The 20,548-nt window shown below is 33.2% G+C and overlaps 1 protein-coding gene and 1 long non-coding RNA gene across 4 annotated transcripts in view; both read left to right on the top strand.

Annotated features, from left to right (window-relative positions):
* Positions 1-2,491, top strand: part of LOC134699504 (uncharacterized) — a 39,990-nt gene extending 37,499 nt beyond the window's left edge. For all 3 annotated transcript variants that reach the window (XR_010103621.1, XR_010103622.1, XR_010103620.1), the window contains exon 5: positions 2,405-2,491. This is a non-coding gene — a long non-coding RNA (uncharacterized LOC134699504). The remainder of the gene's footprint in view (positions 1-2,404) is intronic.
* A 789-nt stretch (positions 2,492-3,280) lies between these two features.
* Positions 3,281-20,548, top strand: part of LOC134699513 (uncharacterized) — an 84,814-nt gene continuing 67,546 nt past the window's right edge. Inside the window, exons 1-3 of the mRNA XM_063561112.1 lie at positions 3,281-3,394; positions 4,189-4,290; positions 5,184-5,285. Of these exons, the coding sequence (XP_063417182.1) occupies positions 3,281-3,394; positions 4,189-4,290; positions 5,184-5,285 (318 nt within the window). The remainder of the gene's footprint in view (positions 3,395-4,188; positions 4,291-5,183; positions 5,286-20,548) is intronic.

Raw genomic sequence — 20,548 nt, 5'->3', positions numbered from 1 at the left:
AAAATAAAACAAAACTGAAAATTACTTAGTATATACTTACTAACAGTGTTCCAGCTTAAATCTCAGGGCAGAAGGGTGCTTGTTTTCTGAAAGGGCACTTTAGCGTAATAACCGGGATTGTAAGGATACTTTGTATAAATAAACTTGAATATTGCTAGCTATAGGCTCAGCTGGAGAACATTAGTTGTATTTAAACCTTGTTCAGAAATTAATATGTTCTTGATGTTGGTTCCAGTCAGATTTTTTTTTATCAAATTATCATACCATGAAGCAAAGCAAATCATTTTGATGTTTATGTTAACAAACTTGTACATTTGTTAAGTGCTCCCACGTAAGGAGGATCATTCATACAAGAAGTAAAACAGGAAGTAGTCTTCATATATATGTTCAAATACAAACTTCTTTGATTCTTCTTTAAATGTATGTTCATGGTATGAAACAAAACAGTTTTTCTAATGAAGCCTTATTGTGAAATCCTACTTGTAGTCTTGAAAATGTTTTCTGTGGTAACCATTATAATATTTGAATTATTGCCACCAGAAATGTATCATAAGATTTGACAATATTTATTTTAGGTTGTTTCCTAACAAAATTATCTCCCTTCAAATTTTCAGCTTCCTGTTGACCTTTAGACAATATGGCTCTTTCTTTGAACATTAAATATTATCTCAATCCAAGCCATCCTCTAATAGTGTTGATCAAAATATATTTTTCAATAAGTTTTTAATGAAGATTGGAAATCAAACAAGATATTGGGATTTTTATTTACGAGATTTTAAATTTCGTTTTTTATTAAATATTTTTGTATAAAGCGATCTAGGAACAAGTTACCGTCTAACACAGGCTTGTAATGACTCACATGACAATAAGAAAACATCCCTTTCACGATGCTTATTGAACAGTAAAATAGAAAACACTGTTCAATAATGAAATTATCGTAGAACTAAGAAAACATGCGGAAAGAAGAAGGTGTATATATATATGCAACATCGTGACTCCGGATTGAAAACATAGCTATTCGACTGGGTTCAGTTATTAGAAATAACCTACTGGTTTTCGAAAATACTCTATATTTCTATATCGCTGTGATAAGACAAACAGGTTTCCTTTGTTAATATCGCGGGGGAAAGGGTACAAATGGGATTTACTTCAATTTTTTTACAGTCGCCAGCTGGGCGACCATGATGACTAAATAAATTCGCCCAGCCGAAAATCTGGTCGCCTCGGGCGCCCGGGCGAGCGTTAAGTTTAGTCCCTGAGCAATGACACTCTTATACTGCTCACAAACATGTGACATATCACATTTATAGGCAACACAAACAAAAAGTAAAAACACGGCTTATTGAAGTTCTTCACTTATACTCAACACAAACATACACCATTGCTATATTACCATAATAAGCAACAGCACATATAATTTGAAGCAACTGTTATACACCACACAAACATTTTACATGGAAATACCACTGAATTCTTTTTTAAGCTTTGATCAATATTCTGAATTAACACAAAATACTGTTAATCAGACAGGTTTAATGGACAACAAATATTTGTTAGAATTATATAAAGTGGGGTCTCCTTTTTCCTGTCTCATAAATCTGAATCCGAAAATATAATTTGTTTTTATTTTTCTTGAAATTTTTTTTTTTTAACTTTGATCATCATTGTTAATCAGACAGCTTTAAAAAGAACCATCAAAATCAGAAACTTGACAGAATTATATAAAGTGGAGTCTCATTTTATTCGTAACACAAAACTGAATCAGATAGTAAAGGTTTTATTTTGTTTCCTGACAAAAATTATTTTGTTAACATTTGATTTTAATGAGAAGATGATGAGAACAAGTTGTGTTATAGACATCTTTAGTCAGATAATGTTAATTCTACAGATCTAATGTAAAACATCTTTTAAAAATAACAAATACTTGACAGAATTATATAAAGTGGGGTCTTATTTTTCTTGTCTCTTCGTACTGAATCAGAAAATGTTACTTGTTTTAATGTTTCTTGAAAAAAGTTGTTTTTTTTAACTTTGATCATTCTACTTTATCATTGTTAATCAGACAGGTTTAATGGACAACAAATATTTGACAGAATTATATAAAGTGGGGTCTCATTTTAATTGTCTTGTCCAGCTGAGTCCATTGATATAAATATTGTTTATGTTTCTAGAAAAAAGTTATTTTTTTAACCTGACAGTTCTGATCGATGGAAGTTCTGACATCTCACAATAAAAACATGTTGTTTATTTGTTGTTTATGTAGAATATAAATACAAGTGTGACTGGTCATTTTATTCAGTTTTGACCACTGATTCATGTGATATATATTTAGTTTATATTTATTACACAACATTGTCCAGTTTATGACACAAGTTTTGATGTCTGTTATATGTTGATATTACAGTATGGACAGACACCATTAATGTCGGCCGCTGAGGGAGGACACCTGGAGGTGGTGACTTACCTTGTCAGTCACGGCAGTCAGTTAGAGGCCACATCCAAGGTAATGATAGATATAATCACCTTACTCTGACTAAACATCACTTTATACAGAATCTACACAAAATCATGTTGTTAATCAGACAGGTTTAATGGACAACAAATATTTGTTAGAATTATATAAAGTGGGGTCTTATTTTATTCGTAACACAGAACAGAATCAGATAGTAAAGGTTTTATTTTGTTTCCTGACGAAAAGTTATTTTGTAAACATCTGATTTTAATGAGAAGTTGATGAGAACAAGTTGTGTTAACATCTTTAGTCAGATAATGTTAATTCTACAAATCTAAGGTAAAACATCTTTTAAAAATAACAAAAACTTGACAGAATTATATAAAGTGGGGTCTTATTTTTCTTGTCTCTTCGTACTGAATCAGAAAATATAACTTGTTTTTATGTTTCTTGAAAAAAGTAATTTTTTTTTAACTTTGATCTTTATACTGAAGTATTGTTAATCAGACGGGTTAAATGGTGACCTAATATTTGAGAGAATTATATAAAGTGGGGTCTCATTTTAATTGTCTTGTCCAGCTGAGTCCATTGATACAAATATTGTTTACATTTCTTGAAAAAAGTTTTTTTTTAACCTGACAGTTCTGATGGAAGTTCTGACATCTCACAATAAAACATGTTGTTTATTTGTTGTTTATGTAGAATATAAATACAAGTGTGACTGGTCATTTTATTGAGTTTTGACCACTGATTCATGTGATACATATTTTGTTTATATTTATTACACAACATTGTCCAGTTTATGACACAAGTTTTGATGTCTGTTATATGTTGATATTACAGATTGGATTAACACCATTAATGTGGGCCGCTGGGGGAGGACACCTGGAGGTAGTGACTTACCTGGTCAGTCACGGCAGTCAGTTAGAGGCTTCAGACTGGGTAATGATAGATATAATCACCTTACTCTGACCAAACACCACCTTATACAGAATCTACACAAAATCATGTTGTTAATCAGACAGGTTTAATGGACAACAAATATTAGTTAGAATTATATAAAGTGGGGTCTCATTTTATTCGTAACACAGAACTGAATCAGATAGTAAAGGTTTTATTTTGTTTCCTGACGAAAAATTATTTTGTTAACATCTGATTTTAATAAAAAGTTGATGAGAATAAGTTGTGTTAACATCTTTAGTCAGATAATGTTAATTCTACAGATCTAATGTTAAACATCTTTTAAAAATAACAAATACTTGACAGAATTATATAAAGTGGGGTCTTATTTTTCTTGTCTCTTCGTACTGAATCAGAAAATATAACTTGTTTTAAATTTTCTTGATTTTTTTTTTTTTTTTTAACTTTTATCATTCTATACTTAATCATTGTTAATCAGACAGATTTAATGGACAACAAATATTTGGTAAAATTATATAAAGTGGGGTCTCATTTTAATTGTCTTGTCCAGCTGAGTCCATTGATATAAATATTGTTTATGTTTCTTGATAAAAGTAATATTTTTAACCTGACATTTCTGATGGAAGTTCTGACATCTCACAATAAAACATGTTGTTTATTTGTTGTTTATGTAGAATATAAATACAAGTGTGACTGGTCATTTTATTCAGTTTTGACCACTGATTCATGTGATGTATATTTTGTTTATATTTATTACACAACATTGTCCAGTTTATGACACAAGTTTTGATGTCTGTTATATGTTGATATTACAGTTGGGACAGACACCATTAATGTGGGCCGCTCTGAAAGGACACCTGGAGGTAGTGACGTACCTCGTCACTCACGGCAGTCAGTTAGAGGCCACATCCACCGTGGTAATGATAGATATAATCACCTTACTCTGACCAAACACAACTTTATACAGAATCTACACAAAATCATGTTGTTAATCAGACAGGTTTAATGGACAACAAATATTTGTTAGAATATTATATAAAGTGGGGTCTCATTTTATTCGTAACACAGAACTGAATCAGATAGTAAAGGTTCTATTTTGTTTCTTGATGAAAAATTATTTTGTTAACCTCTGATTTTAATGAGAAGTTGATGAGAACAAGTTGTGCTAACATCTTTAGTCTGATAATGTTAAGTCTACAGATTTAATGTAAAACCTCTTTTAAAAATAACAAATACTTGACAGAATTATATAAAGTGGGGTCTTATTTTTTATGTCTTGTCGTACTGAATCAGAAAATATAACTCGTTTTTATGTTTCTTGAAAAAAGTTTTTTTTTTAACTTTGACCATTCTACTTTATCATTGTTAATCAGACGGTTTTAATGGTGACTTAATAATTGACAGAATTATAAAAAGTGGGGTCTCATTTTTCTTGTCTCTTCGCACTGAATCAGAAAATATAACTCGTTTCAATGTTTCTTGAATTTTTTTTTTTTTTTCAACTTTGATTATTCTACTGAATCAACATAAAATCATGTTGTTAAATCAAACATGTTAAAGGACAACAAATACTTGTTAGACTTATATTAAATGGGGTTTGCTATTATTTTTTCCTGTTTTGTAGAACTGAATCAGAAAATATATATTTAGTTTATATATCTTAATCTACCATTTATCAGTTTATACATAAGTATAATTGGATATTTTCTTCTCCAATGTTATATTTCTTACATTTTGATAAATTGTTTGACTCCTCTCTTGATTTATTATCACACACCATTAACATGTTTATATTTTTATATTGTTATAGGATGGAGAAACAGCTTTACATTGTGCTGCTGGGAATGGACATATTGATGTTACAAAATTGTTATTAGATCAAGGATGCAGTCCTTGGGTGAAAACAGAAAAGGTAATATTCAGTTTTATATACCTATATGGAGTTATTTTCTTTCAGAACGTCAGGTCATTCTTTTTCAGAATCAACCCGGACGATATCAAGTTTCAATGATATATGTTCCAAGGCATACAATAATTACCTGTGTAAGGTCATTATTTTCCTTGATAAACATACAGTCTATGATTTACTTCACAACTTTATTCGTCTTATAGTTTTTTGATGCTGATTTAGAAATTTGTTTTTTTAAAGATCAATCGATAATAGGTGTAAAAGAAACTTTCATTGTAGTCCTGCAGTTTAATTTTAGAAACAAATAACGTGAAGTTTTGTGGATTTATCGCTACAATAAACATGATAAAGAAACATTTTCATATACATGTGATGAATTTTAATGTAGACTTTCACAAAATAAATCCAGATTTAACATATTCGTGTGAAAGATTTTGAAAATCTAATTTAGTCAAATTGAATAGGTTGATGGATTTTTGGTTGCTTGCTTAACGTCCAGTGGCAAATATTTCATGCATGTTCAGAACGATACACACTGAATAGGAAATCATACTGTGACCTACATGTATTTATATTCGTCTTCGTGTCAGTTCTTAACTTTTTAAAATTTATGTATACCTTTTACTCTATCAAATGAGCAAATAATAAGATAATCTTACATTCTATTGAATAACATTAACGTAACTCACGCGAGAGTCGGTTGCGGAGGGTATATAATTATATCCTGATTATCTTTTAATAAAATGTATTTCTATTCAAAAGACAATCTTTTTTTCATTTTTCATTCGATTCAAGTAAATTTGTTAAAAAAAATAATCACTTTTCCGCGATAGAAATAACAAAACAAATAGAAAATAAAACATATCCCACCCCCCTTTTCCATAAGCTAAGTGGTTAACCTGTATACAGTTTTGTTGCTTGGTCGTATCTGTCATATTGGTTTTTCGAAAATTGTTTTGTACTTAATTGGGTTCCTTAGTTTTCTCAATTCAAGTTGTTTCATGTCAGGATCTTTTATAGTCGACTCGACGGTATGGGTTTTTATACGACTGTAAAAATGTTGCGGTCGTATATTGGTATCACGTCGTCTTTGTCATCGTATTCTGAAGGGACAATAACTTTTGTTTAAGTGTATGGATTTCTATTAAATTTTACCACAAGGTTAATGACCACAAAAGGAAGGTTGGGATTGATTTTGGGGGTTATGGTCCTAACAGTTCAGGAATTAGTGGCCAAAATGGGGCCCAAACAAGCATTTTTCTAGTTTCCAGACAATAACTTGTGAAATGACGTAAGGATCTCTTTGAAATTATACCACAAGTTACCATATCACAAAGGGATGGTAAGAATTTGCTTTGGGGGGTTATGGCTCAAACTGTTTAGGAATTAGGGGTAAACAAGGGAGAAAACAAAGGTTTCCAGGTTAATGGACAATTACTTAAGTACAAAACATAATTTGAAAGCAGTGTAGGGAGGTAATTCAAACACATATTATCAAATTACCTCCCTTACACTGCTTAAGAAATGTATTGTCTTTAGGTGATTAGCTGTCAATTTTATTTTAGACAGGGGCGGATCCAGGACCTCGATGTCTGGGGGGGGCACCATGAACAAATTTTTTTTTAATATAAATATATATATATAAATATGTGCGAGTGTGAGTGGGTGCTAGGTTTGTTTTGTTTGTTGTTTTTTTTTGTTTTTTTTGTGTTTTTTTGGAAAGTTTGCTATAGCTTGCCATAGCAATAAACTTTCTTAAGGCATCGACCTAACCGGAAAAGAGACAGACTAACTTACTTTAGGATGTGTGTCCAAATTCTAGATAATGTAGTACTGGTGTTTGAAAACTAATGATAGAAAGATGCTTTTGAAATTTTGAGCTCTTCTATTTTAATAGCATACAGCTTGAATAAAAATGTACTGAAATTTCATCGATAAATCAAACAATTCAGCTTCATTTGAAAGACGAACAAACTACTTCACGGATCTGCGCTACGCGGAAATTAAAATCAATACACACACGAGACAGCAGTTTCTACGTGGTATGATTTTATCGGTATTCTTCAGACATGCGTCAGATCCATATATGTGTGCACCAAACGGGAGTACTACAATCCCGGTTTCAAAGGTTTCATACCTTCCTCCTTATGAAGAGAAAATTAATAGTGTGTTTAAAATATTTCATGAATGAACATTTTTCGTCGCTTACTACGATTTTTACAAATTTCTATTCAATAGGTAAAAGCCCGAGAGTATCGGAAGTATCATGGTATCTCATCTAATCTCGGCCCACAACAAACCCGGACTATAATAAACTCGGCCTTTTATATATTCGGCATTAGAATACGGACTAAAACAAAAATCGTAATTATACTAATTGCTATTATACCTAAACAAAGTTTTTGCTCAGTTCTTATTATTTTTCTTCTTGGGGTCTATTTAGTTGTATTTTAAGGGGCCAACAGAAGGGAGGAATTTCCGATAGAACCCTAAGGGATTTTTTTTTAAATTTTCAATAACAATAATAAATTATAAACTTGATGAAAACAGTAAGTGACATACACACATGGTTTTCAGTAATGATCACAGTACCATAAAACAAATCAAATTAATTAAATTTAGGAGTCCATGGTGTCACCCCAACCAACCCCTCATGTTTGAATACTTAAAAACAGTTAGATCCCCACTCCTAAGCATTATATGTTCTTATACGTTACAATAAAACAAATCAAATGAAATAAAAGGCGAGTCCCCTTGGGTCACTCTCACCCCCTGTTTTTTTTTTTCGAAAACTATAAACGGTTGAGATCCCCACCCCTAAACCATATATATTTTTGTATGTGGCAACAAAACAAATCAAATGAAATAAAGTAGGTGTCCCTCTGGGTCAGCCCCACCCCCTCATGTCTGAGAACATGTAAACGGTCGAGATCCCCACCCCTAAACCATATATATTTTTGTATAGGGCATCAAAACAAATTCAATGAATTAAAATGGGAGTCCCTTTGGGTCAGCCCCATCCCCTGTTGTTTGACAACTTGGAAATGGTCAAGATCCTCACCCCTTAACCATATATATTCTTGTACTGGCCAATAAAACAAATCAAATTCAAAAGAAGGCGAGTCCCTAGGGGTCACTCCCACTTGTTATTTGAGAACTTGTAAACGGTTGAGATCCCCACCCACAAACCATATATATATTTGTATGAGAAAATAAAATAAATCAAAATGAAATATAGAAGTCCACAGGGGTGACCCCACCAACTTCTTTTTGAAAACTTATACGGTCGAGATGATCACCCCTAAACCATATATATTCTTTTATGGGGCAACAAAACAAAACCAATGAAATATAGGGGGAGTACCTCTGAGTCATCCCCAACCCCTCATGTTTGAGAACTTGTAAACGGTTGAGATCCCCAACCCTTAATCATAAATATTCTTGTATTGGACAACAAAACGAATAAAGTGAAATATAAGGAAGTCCCTCGGTGTAACCCACCCCATCCTGTTTTGAGAACTTGTGAACAGTCAAGATCCACCCCCTTTTCGAAAACTTGAAATCTGTTGAAATCCCCACACTGAAACAACATATATTCTTGTACGGAATAATAAAGCAAATCAGATGAAATAAAAGGCTAGTCCCCTAGGGCCACTCTTACCCTACCTCCTGCCTGTTTGAGAACTTGTAAACTGTCTAGATCCCCACCCCCAAATCATGAATATCACTTTACTAGACCAGACCAATTTGTATTGGACTTTGCTTAATGTTAGTCGACCGTGGGAATGACTAATTTTGAGAGCTTTGTTTGGGAGACTTCGTAGCAGCATCCTGTTACAATTATTTCTTGATCAAGTTTTTTCTTTTTTAAGTAGGAGAAAAAGTTAACCACGCAATCTACACACAATTTATTTGAAATATTACAATCTACCGTTGCAAACTTTCCACAGGTGCAATCCAGCACTTTGATTTTTTTTTGGGGGGGGGGGGGGGGGGGGGGGTCAGACCATCGTTTCTGTATTTCGATATGTTTTAAGTTTTTTTTACTTTTTCACTTTACTGCCAATTGATCTTTATTATATTCAACCTAAACATGCATCAAATATTTGCCACTGGACGTTTAACAACCATGCAACAATCAAACACTATTTTCTTTATATTTCATCACCTCTGTATTCTTTTACCTATATGTTTTGGCCTCGCTTCCAGACTTACTTTTTTGCACATTATTCTAATATTTGCAAAACACCTTCATATCTTCATAAATGGTGACCTTTTGCAAAGCCTCATACATGTACATGGTAATTGAAACAAGAACAATAAAAACAATATAACTGCATGCTTCGGCTTTGAGAGAAATGTGTAAGTCCTAGATTCTGTTACAAACTTAATTTTAACGAAAATCAAATAGCATTTTATTGATGATTATTTAATAGGAAATGTCAGTTAATTTTTCCTGGACGGGGGAAGGCATTAGGGGAAAGGGGAGGGGGAGTAAAACAAATTGTTGATTTCCCTTGAAAATAATAGGGGAATGAAATATGACATTCCGTTTTAAAAACATATCTTCTAAGTTATCAAAAAATAAACAGTTTAATTTGTTGCTGAATAAATTCACAAAAACAAAGTTTTGGAAAAAACGTACATTTACAGGAAATGTTTGTACCTATTCTTCAAATACACAGATCAGAAGTTTCACCTGGTTATCGATCTTAATCGGTATTGTATTATAAACCAATACAAATTTGTACTATTCCAATCAACATGTAAATGTATTTTACATAAAAGCTTTTTCATAAAGACATTACACACAGGTGTCAATATTTACACACCCACCGATAAGTTGTTATAAATCACGCATGGGGACGCTGATATTAATTACAGCCGCTTTAAGAAGTCTAATCAAGCTGTGACATTTTCGCACTAGATAAGAAGTTTCAGTAACAATAAAATTATGTTAGAAAAAAAAATTGTTGACCTGAACTGGGGGGGCACGTGCCCCCTGTGCCCCCCCGGTAAATCTGCCACTGTTAGAAGTTACTATTCTTAAAATGTTTAATAAAGGTTATTTAATTATAGCCATGATTTTGGATGTGAAGGAATTTTATTTTTAGATATTACTATTTAATGTTGCTGATGGAGGCTTTTTAATTTTAGGCATGATCATGATGTCATTTTCTATTTTAAAAAATAATTTATTTTAGCCATGATTATCATGATTATGTATGTGAAGGAATTTTATTTTTAGATATTACTATTTAATGTTGCTGATGGAGGCTTTTTAATTTTAGGCATGATCATGATGTCATTTTCTATTTTAAAAAATAATTTATTTTAGCCATGATTATCATGATTATGTATGTGAAGGAAATTTATTTTTAGATATTACTATTTAATGTTGCTGATGGAGGCTTTTTAATTTTAGGCATGATCATGATGTCATTTTCTATTTTAATACTGTTAATACTGATGTATTTAAAAGGGTTTTTGTGGTTGCAAAGTCCTAGCTGTCAATTTATTTTTAGAAGTTTCTTTTAAATGCTGATGAAAGAAATTTATTTTTTGATATTACTATTAATTGTTGCTGATGAAGTTTTTTGTCGAGAAATTTTGACTTAGGGAAAGTGATGCGGCGGCTGCGGCTACGGCAGATTTAGCTAACTTCTTAAAAGCTTTATGTTTTAGAAGGTAGAAGACCTGGATGCTTCATACTCTGTATTTATGGTTTCATGGTTCAGTGGTAATAGTTAAGTTTTTGTGTTTTGGACTGTTTTTCTTATACTGTATGCAATAGGTCTACTATATTTGGTGTATGGAATAATTGTAAGGTGTACATGTCTAGCTGGCAGGTGTCATCTGACCTTGACTTCATTTTCATGGTTCAGTGGTCAAAGTTAAGTTTTTGAATTTTTGACTTTTTTTTCTAATACTATATGCAATAGGTCAACTATATTAGGTGTATGGAATTATTTTATGATCTATATGTCAGTCGTACAGGTTTTATTTGACCTTGACCTCATTTTCACCGTTCATTGCTCAGTATTATTTTTTTGTGTTTTGGTCTGTTTATCTTCAACTATAAGCAATAGGTCAACTTTATGTGTTGTATAGAAGAATTGTTGGCTGTACATGTCTGTCTGGCATTCAAACCTTGACCTCATTTGCATGGTTCATCTGTCAATGTTTAGTTTTCTTGGTTAATGTTAAGTTTATGTGACAGTTGTATTAAAGTTTTACATTTAGGACTATCAACATAATATCAATGATTAGTAAAGAAGGCGAGACATTTCAGTGTATTCACTCTTGTTAATTTTAGCCATAACTATGATGTCATTTTCTATTTTAATACTTTTATCATGTTCACTTTATGATGTACAAATGTATTTAAATGGGCTTTTATAGTTAAAAAAAAAAGCATTTTTCTAATTTCCAGACAGTAACTTGTGATTAAGTGTATGGATCTCTCTAAAATTGTACTAAAACCTTCCATACTTCAAAGCAAAGGCTGCAATTAAGTTTGATGGTTAATGCTAAAAGGGGGATTCAAAAAGTTTGGGGGGAAGTGGGGTTTCCAATTTTTTTTTAAAAGGGTTCATATTTTTTTTCAAAATTTTCAAAATTTCAAATCTTTGAAAAGTTTCAAGAAGAAATCTTCAATTGCACCGTATTGTGCATTAGATTTGTAAAATCTTTAACCACATTTATTTTGTGTCAGAAACCTATATTATGTCAAAAATTGATCACAATCCAAATTCAGATAGTATCAAGCTTGAATATTGTGTCCAAATTTGCCCCAACTGTTGAGGGTTCGACCACTGTGGTTGTATAAGGCTGCGCTCAGCGAGGCATTTTATTCTCATTGTTGAAGGTCGTACGATTGCCTATAATTGCTTACATTTAAATCATATGAACTTTGGTGAACAGTTGTCTGATTGGCAATCATACCACATCTCCTTATTGTGGAGCCTGCGACTTTTGTTGCAGAAAGCTCGATATAGGGATAGTAATCCGGCGGCGGTGTTAGCTAACTTCTTAAAAGCTTTAAATTTTAGACGATGGAAGACCTTGATGCTTCATACTTTGTATATAGATGCCTTATGTTACGAAGTTTCCGTCTGTGACATGTCCATTGTCCTTGACCTCATTTTCATGGTTCAGTGACTACTTGAAAAAAAATAGAGATTTTTTGTAATGTTAATTTCTCTCTTATTATGAGTAATACGATAACTATATTTGGTATGTGCGTACCTTGCAAGGTCCTCATGCCCGTCAGACAGTTTTCCTTTGACCTCGACCTCATTTCAGGGATCAGTAAACAAGGTTAAGTTTTAGTGGTCAAGATCATATCTCAGATACTATAAGCAATAGGTCTAGTATATTTGGTGTATAGAAGGATTGTTTCCTGTCAAACGATATTCCCGTGCTTGTATTTCTTAACATGATTTTCTTGATAGAGGGTTACTGCTCACAAGGAAGCTATTAAACCAAGAGTTCCAAATGGTGAAGTTGAAATCATCCCTTCGTAAATTTTACGGACGCCATCACGAGTTGGTTGACCGTTATGGAATAACCGTTTCACAAATGATATCAGATATGTTCCTTACATTGTAACTACAATCCCCTTCCCTTTCATGAATTTGACCTACTGAGTTAGACTATTTACCGGATTTGTAATCACATAAGCAACACGACGGGTGCCGCATGTGGAGCAGGATCTGCTTACCCTTCCGGAGCACCTGAGATCACCCCTAGTTTTTGGTGGGGTTCGTGTTGTTTATTCTTTAGTTTTCTATGTTGTGTCATATGTACTATTGTTTTCTGTTTGTCTTTTTCATTTTTAGCCATGGCGTTGTCAGTTTGTTTTAGATTTACGAGTTTGACTGTCCCTTTGGTATCTTTTGTCCCTCTTTTGTCTTCTGACCTTGGCCTCATTTTCATAGTTCAGTGGTTATAGTTAAGTTTTTGTGTTTTGGTCCGTTTTTCTTATACTTTATGCAATATGTCTACTATATTTGGTGTATGGAATGATTGTAAGGTGTACATGTCCAACTGGCAGGTGTCATCTAACTTTGACCTCATTTTCATGGTTCAGTGGTCTAAGTTAAGTTTTTGAGTTTTGGTCTTTTTTCTAATACTATATGCAGTAAGTTAACTATATTTGGTGTATGGACATATTTTATGATGTACATGTCAGTCTCACAGGTTTTATTTGACCTTGACCTCATTTTCACGGTTCATTGCTCAGTGTTAAGTTTATGTGTTTCGGTCTGTTTTTCTAAAATTATAAGCAATAGATCAACTTTATTTGTTGTATGGAAGGATTGTAAGCTGTTCATGTTTGCCTGGCATGGTTCATCTGACCTTGACCTCATTTTCACGATTCATTGGTCAATGTTTAGTTTTCGTGGTTAAGTCTGTTTCTTAGTAACTATAAGCAATAGGTCAACTATATTTAGTGTATTGAATGATTGTAAGGTGTTCATGTATTTCTTGTTTGGTTTATATGACCTTGACTTCATTTTCTTGGATCATGTTAAGTTTATGTAATAGTTGTAGTAAAGCTTTCATTTAGGACTATCAACATAACATCAATGGTTAGTAAAGAAGGCGAGACATTTCAGCATGTGCACTCTTGTTTTGATGCTACTATCTGATTCACGCATACCTGCTATTTATGGTTATTATTTTGTATTTAGGGGTGCATCCAGTTGCATCATTTTATCAAAAAGATATTTACCCGACATAACTTAAAGAGAGTCTTTACTTAACTTTTCTTGTATACAAATTATGAAACATCTTCTCGCAATTTTTACTAAGAGTAATTAATCTTCAAATTTAGCAAAATATGGCCTTGAATCTTAACTGTATTATAAATATGAAATAAGCCACAATTTGTTTATTAAAATGCTTCTTAGTCAAACACCCAAATAGTAGGTAAAATCAGTCTCCAGATATAGACTCGATCTAAGGCAGCACATTTTAAAGATTCTGCATTCTGCTTTTGCATAAAACACAAGTAAATCTAAAAACACATATAAAAATAAGGAGATGTGGTATGATCTCTCGTCAAGAGACCAAATGACACAGAAATTAACAACTAAGCATTCGTGTTGTCAGATTAAAATATCTTTAACACCCCAGTCCAGAGATACATTATACAGAATTTACCATATCCGTACTTATTGCGTAATAAGACATGTGTCCAGGTAAACAGGCTAACAACAAGTACTTGGTATTTCAAGTAGAAATACATTCCTAATGAAAAAAATGGACCGATTTGAGTTGGGATAATACTAATTTAGTTTGAATTTTAGATTTGGATTCCGCCTGGGTTCCTGCTATTTTTAAGCGGAATCCTCCTAATATTCTCATACGGGAAGTCTGCTACCAATAGTTATGCACACGTTTTAGAATTACGTTTTTTGTACCTTTTTGCATGGACTGGCTCATATATATATGTCTATTTTTTTGCATGAAATTATTTTAAAAATTTTAATTCGCATCGCTCGACTGTATATTTTCACTTTTAGGGAATTACGTCCCCTTCAAAAATCCTGGATCATCCCTGTGTTGTTCTGCTTTTGGGGCATATTATCAAAATTATAGAATATTGTATTAACCTTAACTCAGGACATGGACCGTGGCAACTTTGGATTTTGTTTGATTTTGTCGAATACAGAAATACTAATTGTTTACCTTTTCTTCTGGACCAAATCACTTCTTTACTTTAAAATTTACCCCAATATATTTACAAAGTAATTTCATCCCTTTTCTAGCTTTTTCAGTCTAAAACATGTAGTTAACGTACGATTTTAATTTTTTCTAAGGGGGAATGGGGGGATGGAATAAGTCTTTATTGTCATATACATGTAAGTATACATTGAAAATCAACCATATATTTGTGACAAATACAACAGGCTTTTTATCTCGCCTTGATGGAGGCAAAAAGCGAGACATAGGTATGCTGTTTCCGGCGGCGGCAATGTATTAGTTTGTGATTAGGTCTAGTTCATGGTGAACCACTACTGCACTAGTGGTAGGTCTATGATATTTGGTATACAGTTGTATTAGCATTGGCACATCTCATTACCATATAGATTATTTGGCCCCGCCCCCTCAGTCAAGGTATATTGACTTTGAAATTTTTCATAGTTTACATGTATTAGTTTTTGATTAAGTCAATATATGGGGAACCACTAGTGGTAGGTGAATGATATTTGGTATGCAGTTGTGTAAGCATTGGCATATCTCATTTCCATGGAGATTATCTGTCTCCGCCCCCTTAGTCATGGTCTATAGACTTTGAAACTTTTGTTTAGTTTACATGTATTTGTTTGTGATTAGAACAGTTTAAGATGAACTGCTAATGTTAAGTCAATGATATTTGGTATGCAAATGTATTGGCATTTGAAAGTATCGTTTCCATGGAGATTATATAGCCCCACCCCTGATCATGGTTCATTGACTTTGAAACTTTTACATATAGTTTACAAGTTAATGTTTGTGTTTAGGTTTGTTTAAAGGGAATGACTTATATTAAGTCAATGGTATTTGGTATGCAATTGTATTAGCATTGGCACATCTCATTCCATGGAGATTGTTTAGCCATGTACCTTCAGTCATGGTTCATCGACTTTGAATATTTGCATAACTTACATGTTAGATTATTGCTATTTTAATTTCAACATTTGCATTATGAAAATTACAAAAAGGCGATACATATATCTGTGATAACAGTTTATTTATGCTTGTATTTTATTCTAATATAGTCAGGGACGGACCCATAACCTTGATGTCTGGGGGGGGGGGGGGGGGGATCACCATGAAACCAAAATTAAATATATATTTAGAGATGTATGTATGTGAGTGTAATGGTGGTGGGGGAAGAGGTGTCAGTTTCTATAGTATCTTTGAATTTTTTGCCATTTCACTCTATTCTTTATTCTTCTGCCAACTGGTCTCTATTATATTCGTCCTTAACATGCATGACATATTTGCCACTTGACGTGAAGCAACCAACAATCAATCAATCTATTTTTTACATTTCATCACCTCTTTATTCTGTTATTTATTTTTTATCCCATTATTTTCTTTTCAGTAAACCCATTCATATCCTTATAAATGGTGGCGCAATCATAGCCTCATATATGTTCATGTACATGGTAATTGAAACAGGAAACATATACCATCATATATTATTGTATGCTTGGACTAATGGATAAGTGTTTTAGTCCCAGATTATGTTCTCAAATTGTATGTCTTATAAAAATAAAATGGCATTTCATTGATGATTATATATTAGACAATGCCAACCCAACCCTCTTTTTGTGGAAAAGGGGGGAGGGGAGGTTTTTTTTAACATAGCATTTGTTAGTTTCCTTTGAAAATTGGAGGGAAAAGAAAATACGACATTCAGTCTTAAAACAAATCTTGCATGAACAAAATTTTTATTTTTGAATGAAGTCAAAAGAAGACAATTTTGAAAATAAAAAATCACAAGAAATGTTAGAATTTTGTTAAGAAGACATATGCCATATATCGATACTAACATTCTTGGCACTAAACAATGTATTTGTAAAGTTCGTATAAAACACGTGCCCCCCTGTGCCCCCGGTAAATCCGCCACTGATATAAGTATTGTTCATCAGTAGAAAGCAATTATGCTTTTCGAAAAAGACAGTTTTGTTGTGTGGGAAGAATCAGAAAAGTGTTATTTATCTAAATTCTTTTTGTTAACGTGGACTTCGTAGAGAAACTCGGTTTGAATTTTACAATATTGAGTATCCTATTGAAACATGAACGCGGACTTCAATGAGAACACCTTGATTGAAAGTTTGCCAACGTTTCGACCAATGAAATTCATTTGAATATGCAACGCGGACTTCAACACCTGGATGAAATATTTTATTTAGATCAGCCAATCAAATAAGTTTTTAGTGATTAACGCTAAAATATAGTTCATTAAAATTACAGCAACTTTGCGGAAATGTTTAATTTCTTTTCTTGTTTTAAAATGTTTGTCAACTTTTGGTCTGTATAATTATATCAAATGTCACAAATGTAAAAGTAAGTTATTTAAGTGCATCAAAAGGCGTAAGCCAGGACCGACCGTGTGAGGGCTTAATAGCCAGTCAAGGTCGTTAAACCCACCATCATTATCACTGACTGAAATTTATCTTATATTTTCCATAATCTATGTTCATTTATTGCAAGAATTCTTGTACGTGCAGACAGCATGATAATTCCGTAACACAATCGTAACCACGCTTCAATTTTCGTTTGATATTCACTGCTTTTCCACAATTAACGCACGTTTTGCACCATTGACCGGTATTACAATTTACATAGTTTGAAAAGTTCATTGAGCTGTTACTTTATTTACAACTTTTAGCAAGACTAAACTGTTTACTCAATGAATTCAACAAATGTCAACATTATCTATATCAATTTTTATACGATCGCAAAATTTTGCGGTCATATATTGGTATGAAGTTGGCGTCGTCGTCGTTGTCGTCCGAAGACATATTGGTTTTCGCACTCTGACTTTAGTTAAAGTGAATGGATCTCTTTGAAATTTCACCATAAGGTCCAATATCACAAAGGAAGGTTGGGATTGATTTTGGCAGTGATCTGGAAGGTTTTTTTCACTATGGGCCCAGGGCCCCTCAAAAATAAATTCAATGGGCCATTTTCAAAAATAATGGGCCATGCTGTCAAATGAGTGGGCCATTCGAATTGACTGTAAAAAAATAAAAAGTATCATTATTTTCTCATGTTTTGGAAAAGAGGTGTTGGTACAAGTTTACCTTTATGATTTTAAATAATATTGTTCCTGTGATTCTGTAATTTCAATGAATATACAATAACTTCTTCCAAAACTGACAATTTTAAAGATAACCCTTATTTACAATGTTTAAACTGTTACTGTTGCTTTGGCTTGTTCATGGTTATGTTTTTTTAACATTAAATTTGGGTCTTCGTCGATACCATACTCATCCCAGACGTTCCGTTTTAGAGGACATTTCAGGAACGTCCTCTGCACTTCTTGTATTATTATTATTACTTCATCAAGATGACAAGAATAACAGTAGAGAGTACCATTAATTGATAGAACAAAACAGTAATGCGCTGAAGTCATGTTTACAAAATGTCAAAACGAGCCAAAGACCAAAAAATGACAAGGACAGTTAAGCGCCTTTTATGGGGACAAAAACTATATTCATAAAAAGGCTTCAGGGGTTTTCAATCGAAATAATAGCAAGCTAAACTAAATTAAAAGATTATTATTAGAGTTAAATCTCGTCTGTAATAGCCAAATTTCACAAATGTAAAGTTGTTTATAAAAAATTATATCATGAATGATGGTTAATTGCGTTTTTTGGGTTATCAGTTAAACCGCATGGTTCTATTATTACCATAGGAAAACACCCGAGACATTAAACCGCATGGTTCTATTACCATAGGAAAACACCCGAGACGTCCTAAAAATATATAGGTGCTCCTATGATTGGAGGAACATTATACAGTTGTGTACACACACATGGCGGCACGGAACACGATCGGAAAACTATTTGACGATATCTAAACGTTTCGAAACGATGTGAAAAATATCGTGCGCCACGTGGGCGCTTACATTTGTCACTCTATGCGCCATTTCTGGTGAATATGCGCTATAGGCGCAGGGCGCACGTCCTTCCCGATCACTGCCAATTTGGGGGTTATGGTACCAACAGTTAAGGAATTAGGGGCTAAAAAGGGGCCAAACATAAGCATTTTTGTAACTTCCAGACATAACTTGTGTGTTAGTGTATGGACCACTCTGACATTGTACCACAAGGTTCCATATCACAAAGGAAATGCTGGGATTGATTTTGGGGGTTATTGCCTCCAAATTTTAGGAATTAGGGGCAAAAAAAGGGGCAAAAAACAAGCATTTTTCTAATTTCATGACAATAACATGTGTGTAAGTGTATGGATCTTTCTGAAATTGTACTACAAGGTTCCATATCACAAAAGGAAAGCTGGAATTGAGTTTGGGGGTAATTGCCCAAAACGTTTAGGAAAAAGGGGCCACAAATAAGCATTTTTCTAGTTTCCAGACAATAACTTGTGTTCAAGTGTATGGATCTCTCTGACATTGTACTGCAAGGTACCATACCACAAAGGGAAGGCTGGGATTGATTTTGGGGCTAATTGCCTCAAAATGTTAGGAATTTGGGGCAAAAAAGGGGCAAAAAACAAGCATTTTTAGCTCACCTGACCTGAAAGGTCGAGTGAGGTTTTCTCATCACTTGGCGTCCGTCGTCCGTCATCCGTCGTCCGGCGTCAAGATATATCTGCCCTGAAATTTTTAGACGAATCGGACAACCTGTTGTTGGGTTGCTGCCCCTGAATTGGTTATTTTAAGGAAATTTTGTAGGTTTTTGGTTATTATCTTGAATACTGTTACAAATAGAGATAAACTGTAAAAAGCAATAATGTTCAGGAAAGTAGGACCTACAAATGAGTCAAAAGACCAAAATTGTCAGTCAACCCCTTAAGGAGTTATTGCCCTTTATAGTCAATTTTTAACAACTTTTCGTAATTTTTTGTAACTTGTACAAAAATCTTCTTCTCTGAAACTACTTGGCCAAATTTAACCAAACTTGGCCACAATTATTATTGTGGTATATAGTTTAAACAATCTGTCCGATGACCCTGCTTACCAAACAAAATGGCCGACATGGCTGAAATTAGAACATAGTGGTGAAATGCAGTTTTTGCTTTATATCTTTGAAACTAAGACATTTCAGGCAAATCTTTCAAGATTTAAACATGTTAAATGTCCATCAGAATAAGATCTATCCCCTCACAAATTTTCAGATGAATCCGACAACCTGTTGTTGGGTTGCTGCCCTAAAATTGGTAATTTTAAGGAAATTTTGCAGTTTTTGGTTATTATCTTGAATACTATTATAGATAGAGATAAACTGTAAACAGCAATAATGTTCAGCAAAGTAAGATCTACAAATAAGTTACATTATCAAAATTGTTAGAGGACCCCATAAGGAGTTATTGCCCTTCATAGTCAATATTGAACAACTTTTCGTCATTTTTGTAACTTGTACAAAAATCTTCTTTTCTAAAACTATGGGCCAAATTTAATTAAACTTGGCCACAATCATAACTAGGGTATCTATTTAAAAAAAAGTGTCTAATGACCCCGCCTACCACCCAAGATGGCCGACATCAGTAAATACAGTAACAGGTGAGCGACACAGGCTCTT

This window comes from Mytilus trossulus, unplaced genomic scaffold (assembly GCF_036588685.1).
Source record: "Mytilus trossulus isolate FHL-02 unplaced genomic scaffold, PNRI_Mtr1.1.1.hap1 h1tg000070l__unscaffolded, whole genome shotgun sequence".
Classification (NCBI taxonomy): Eukaryota; Metazoa; Mollusca; class Bivalvia; order Mytilida; family Mytilidae; genus Mytilus; species Mytilus trossulus.
The sequence above is the reverse complement of the archived record's forward strand: the minus strand, read 5'-3'. Positions and strand labels throughout refer to the sequence as shown.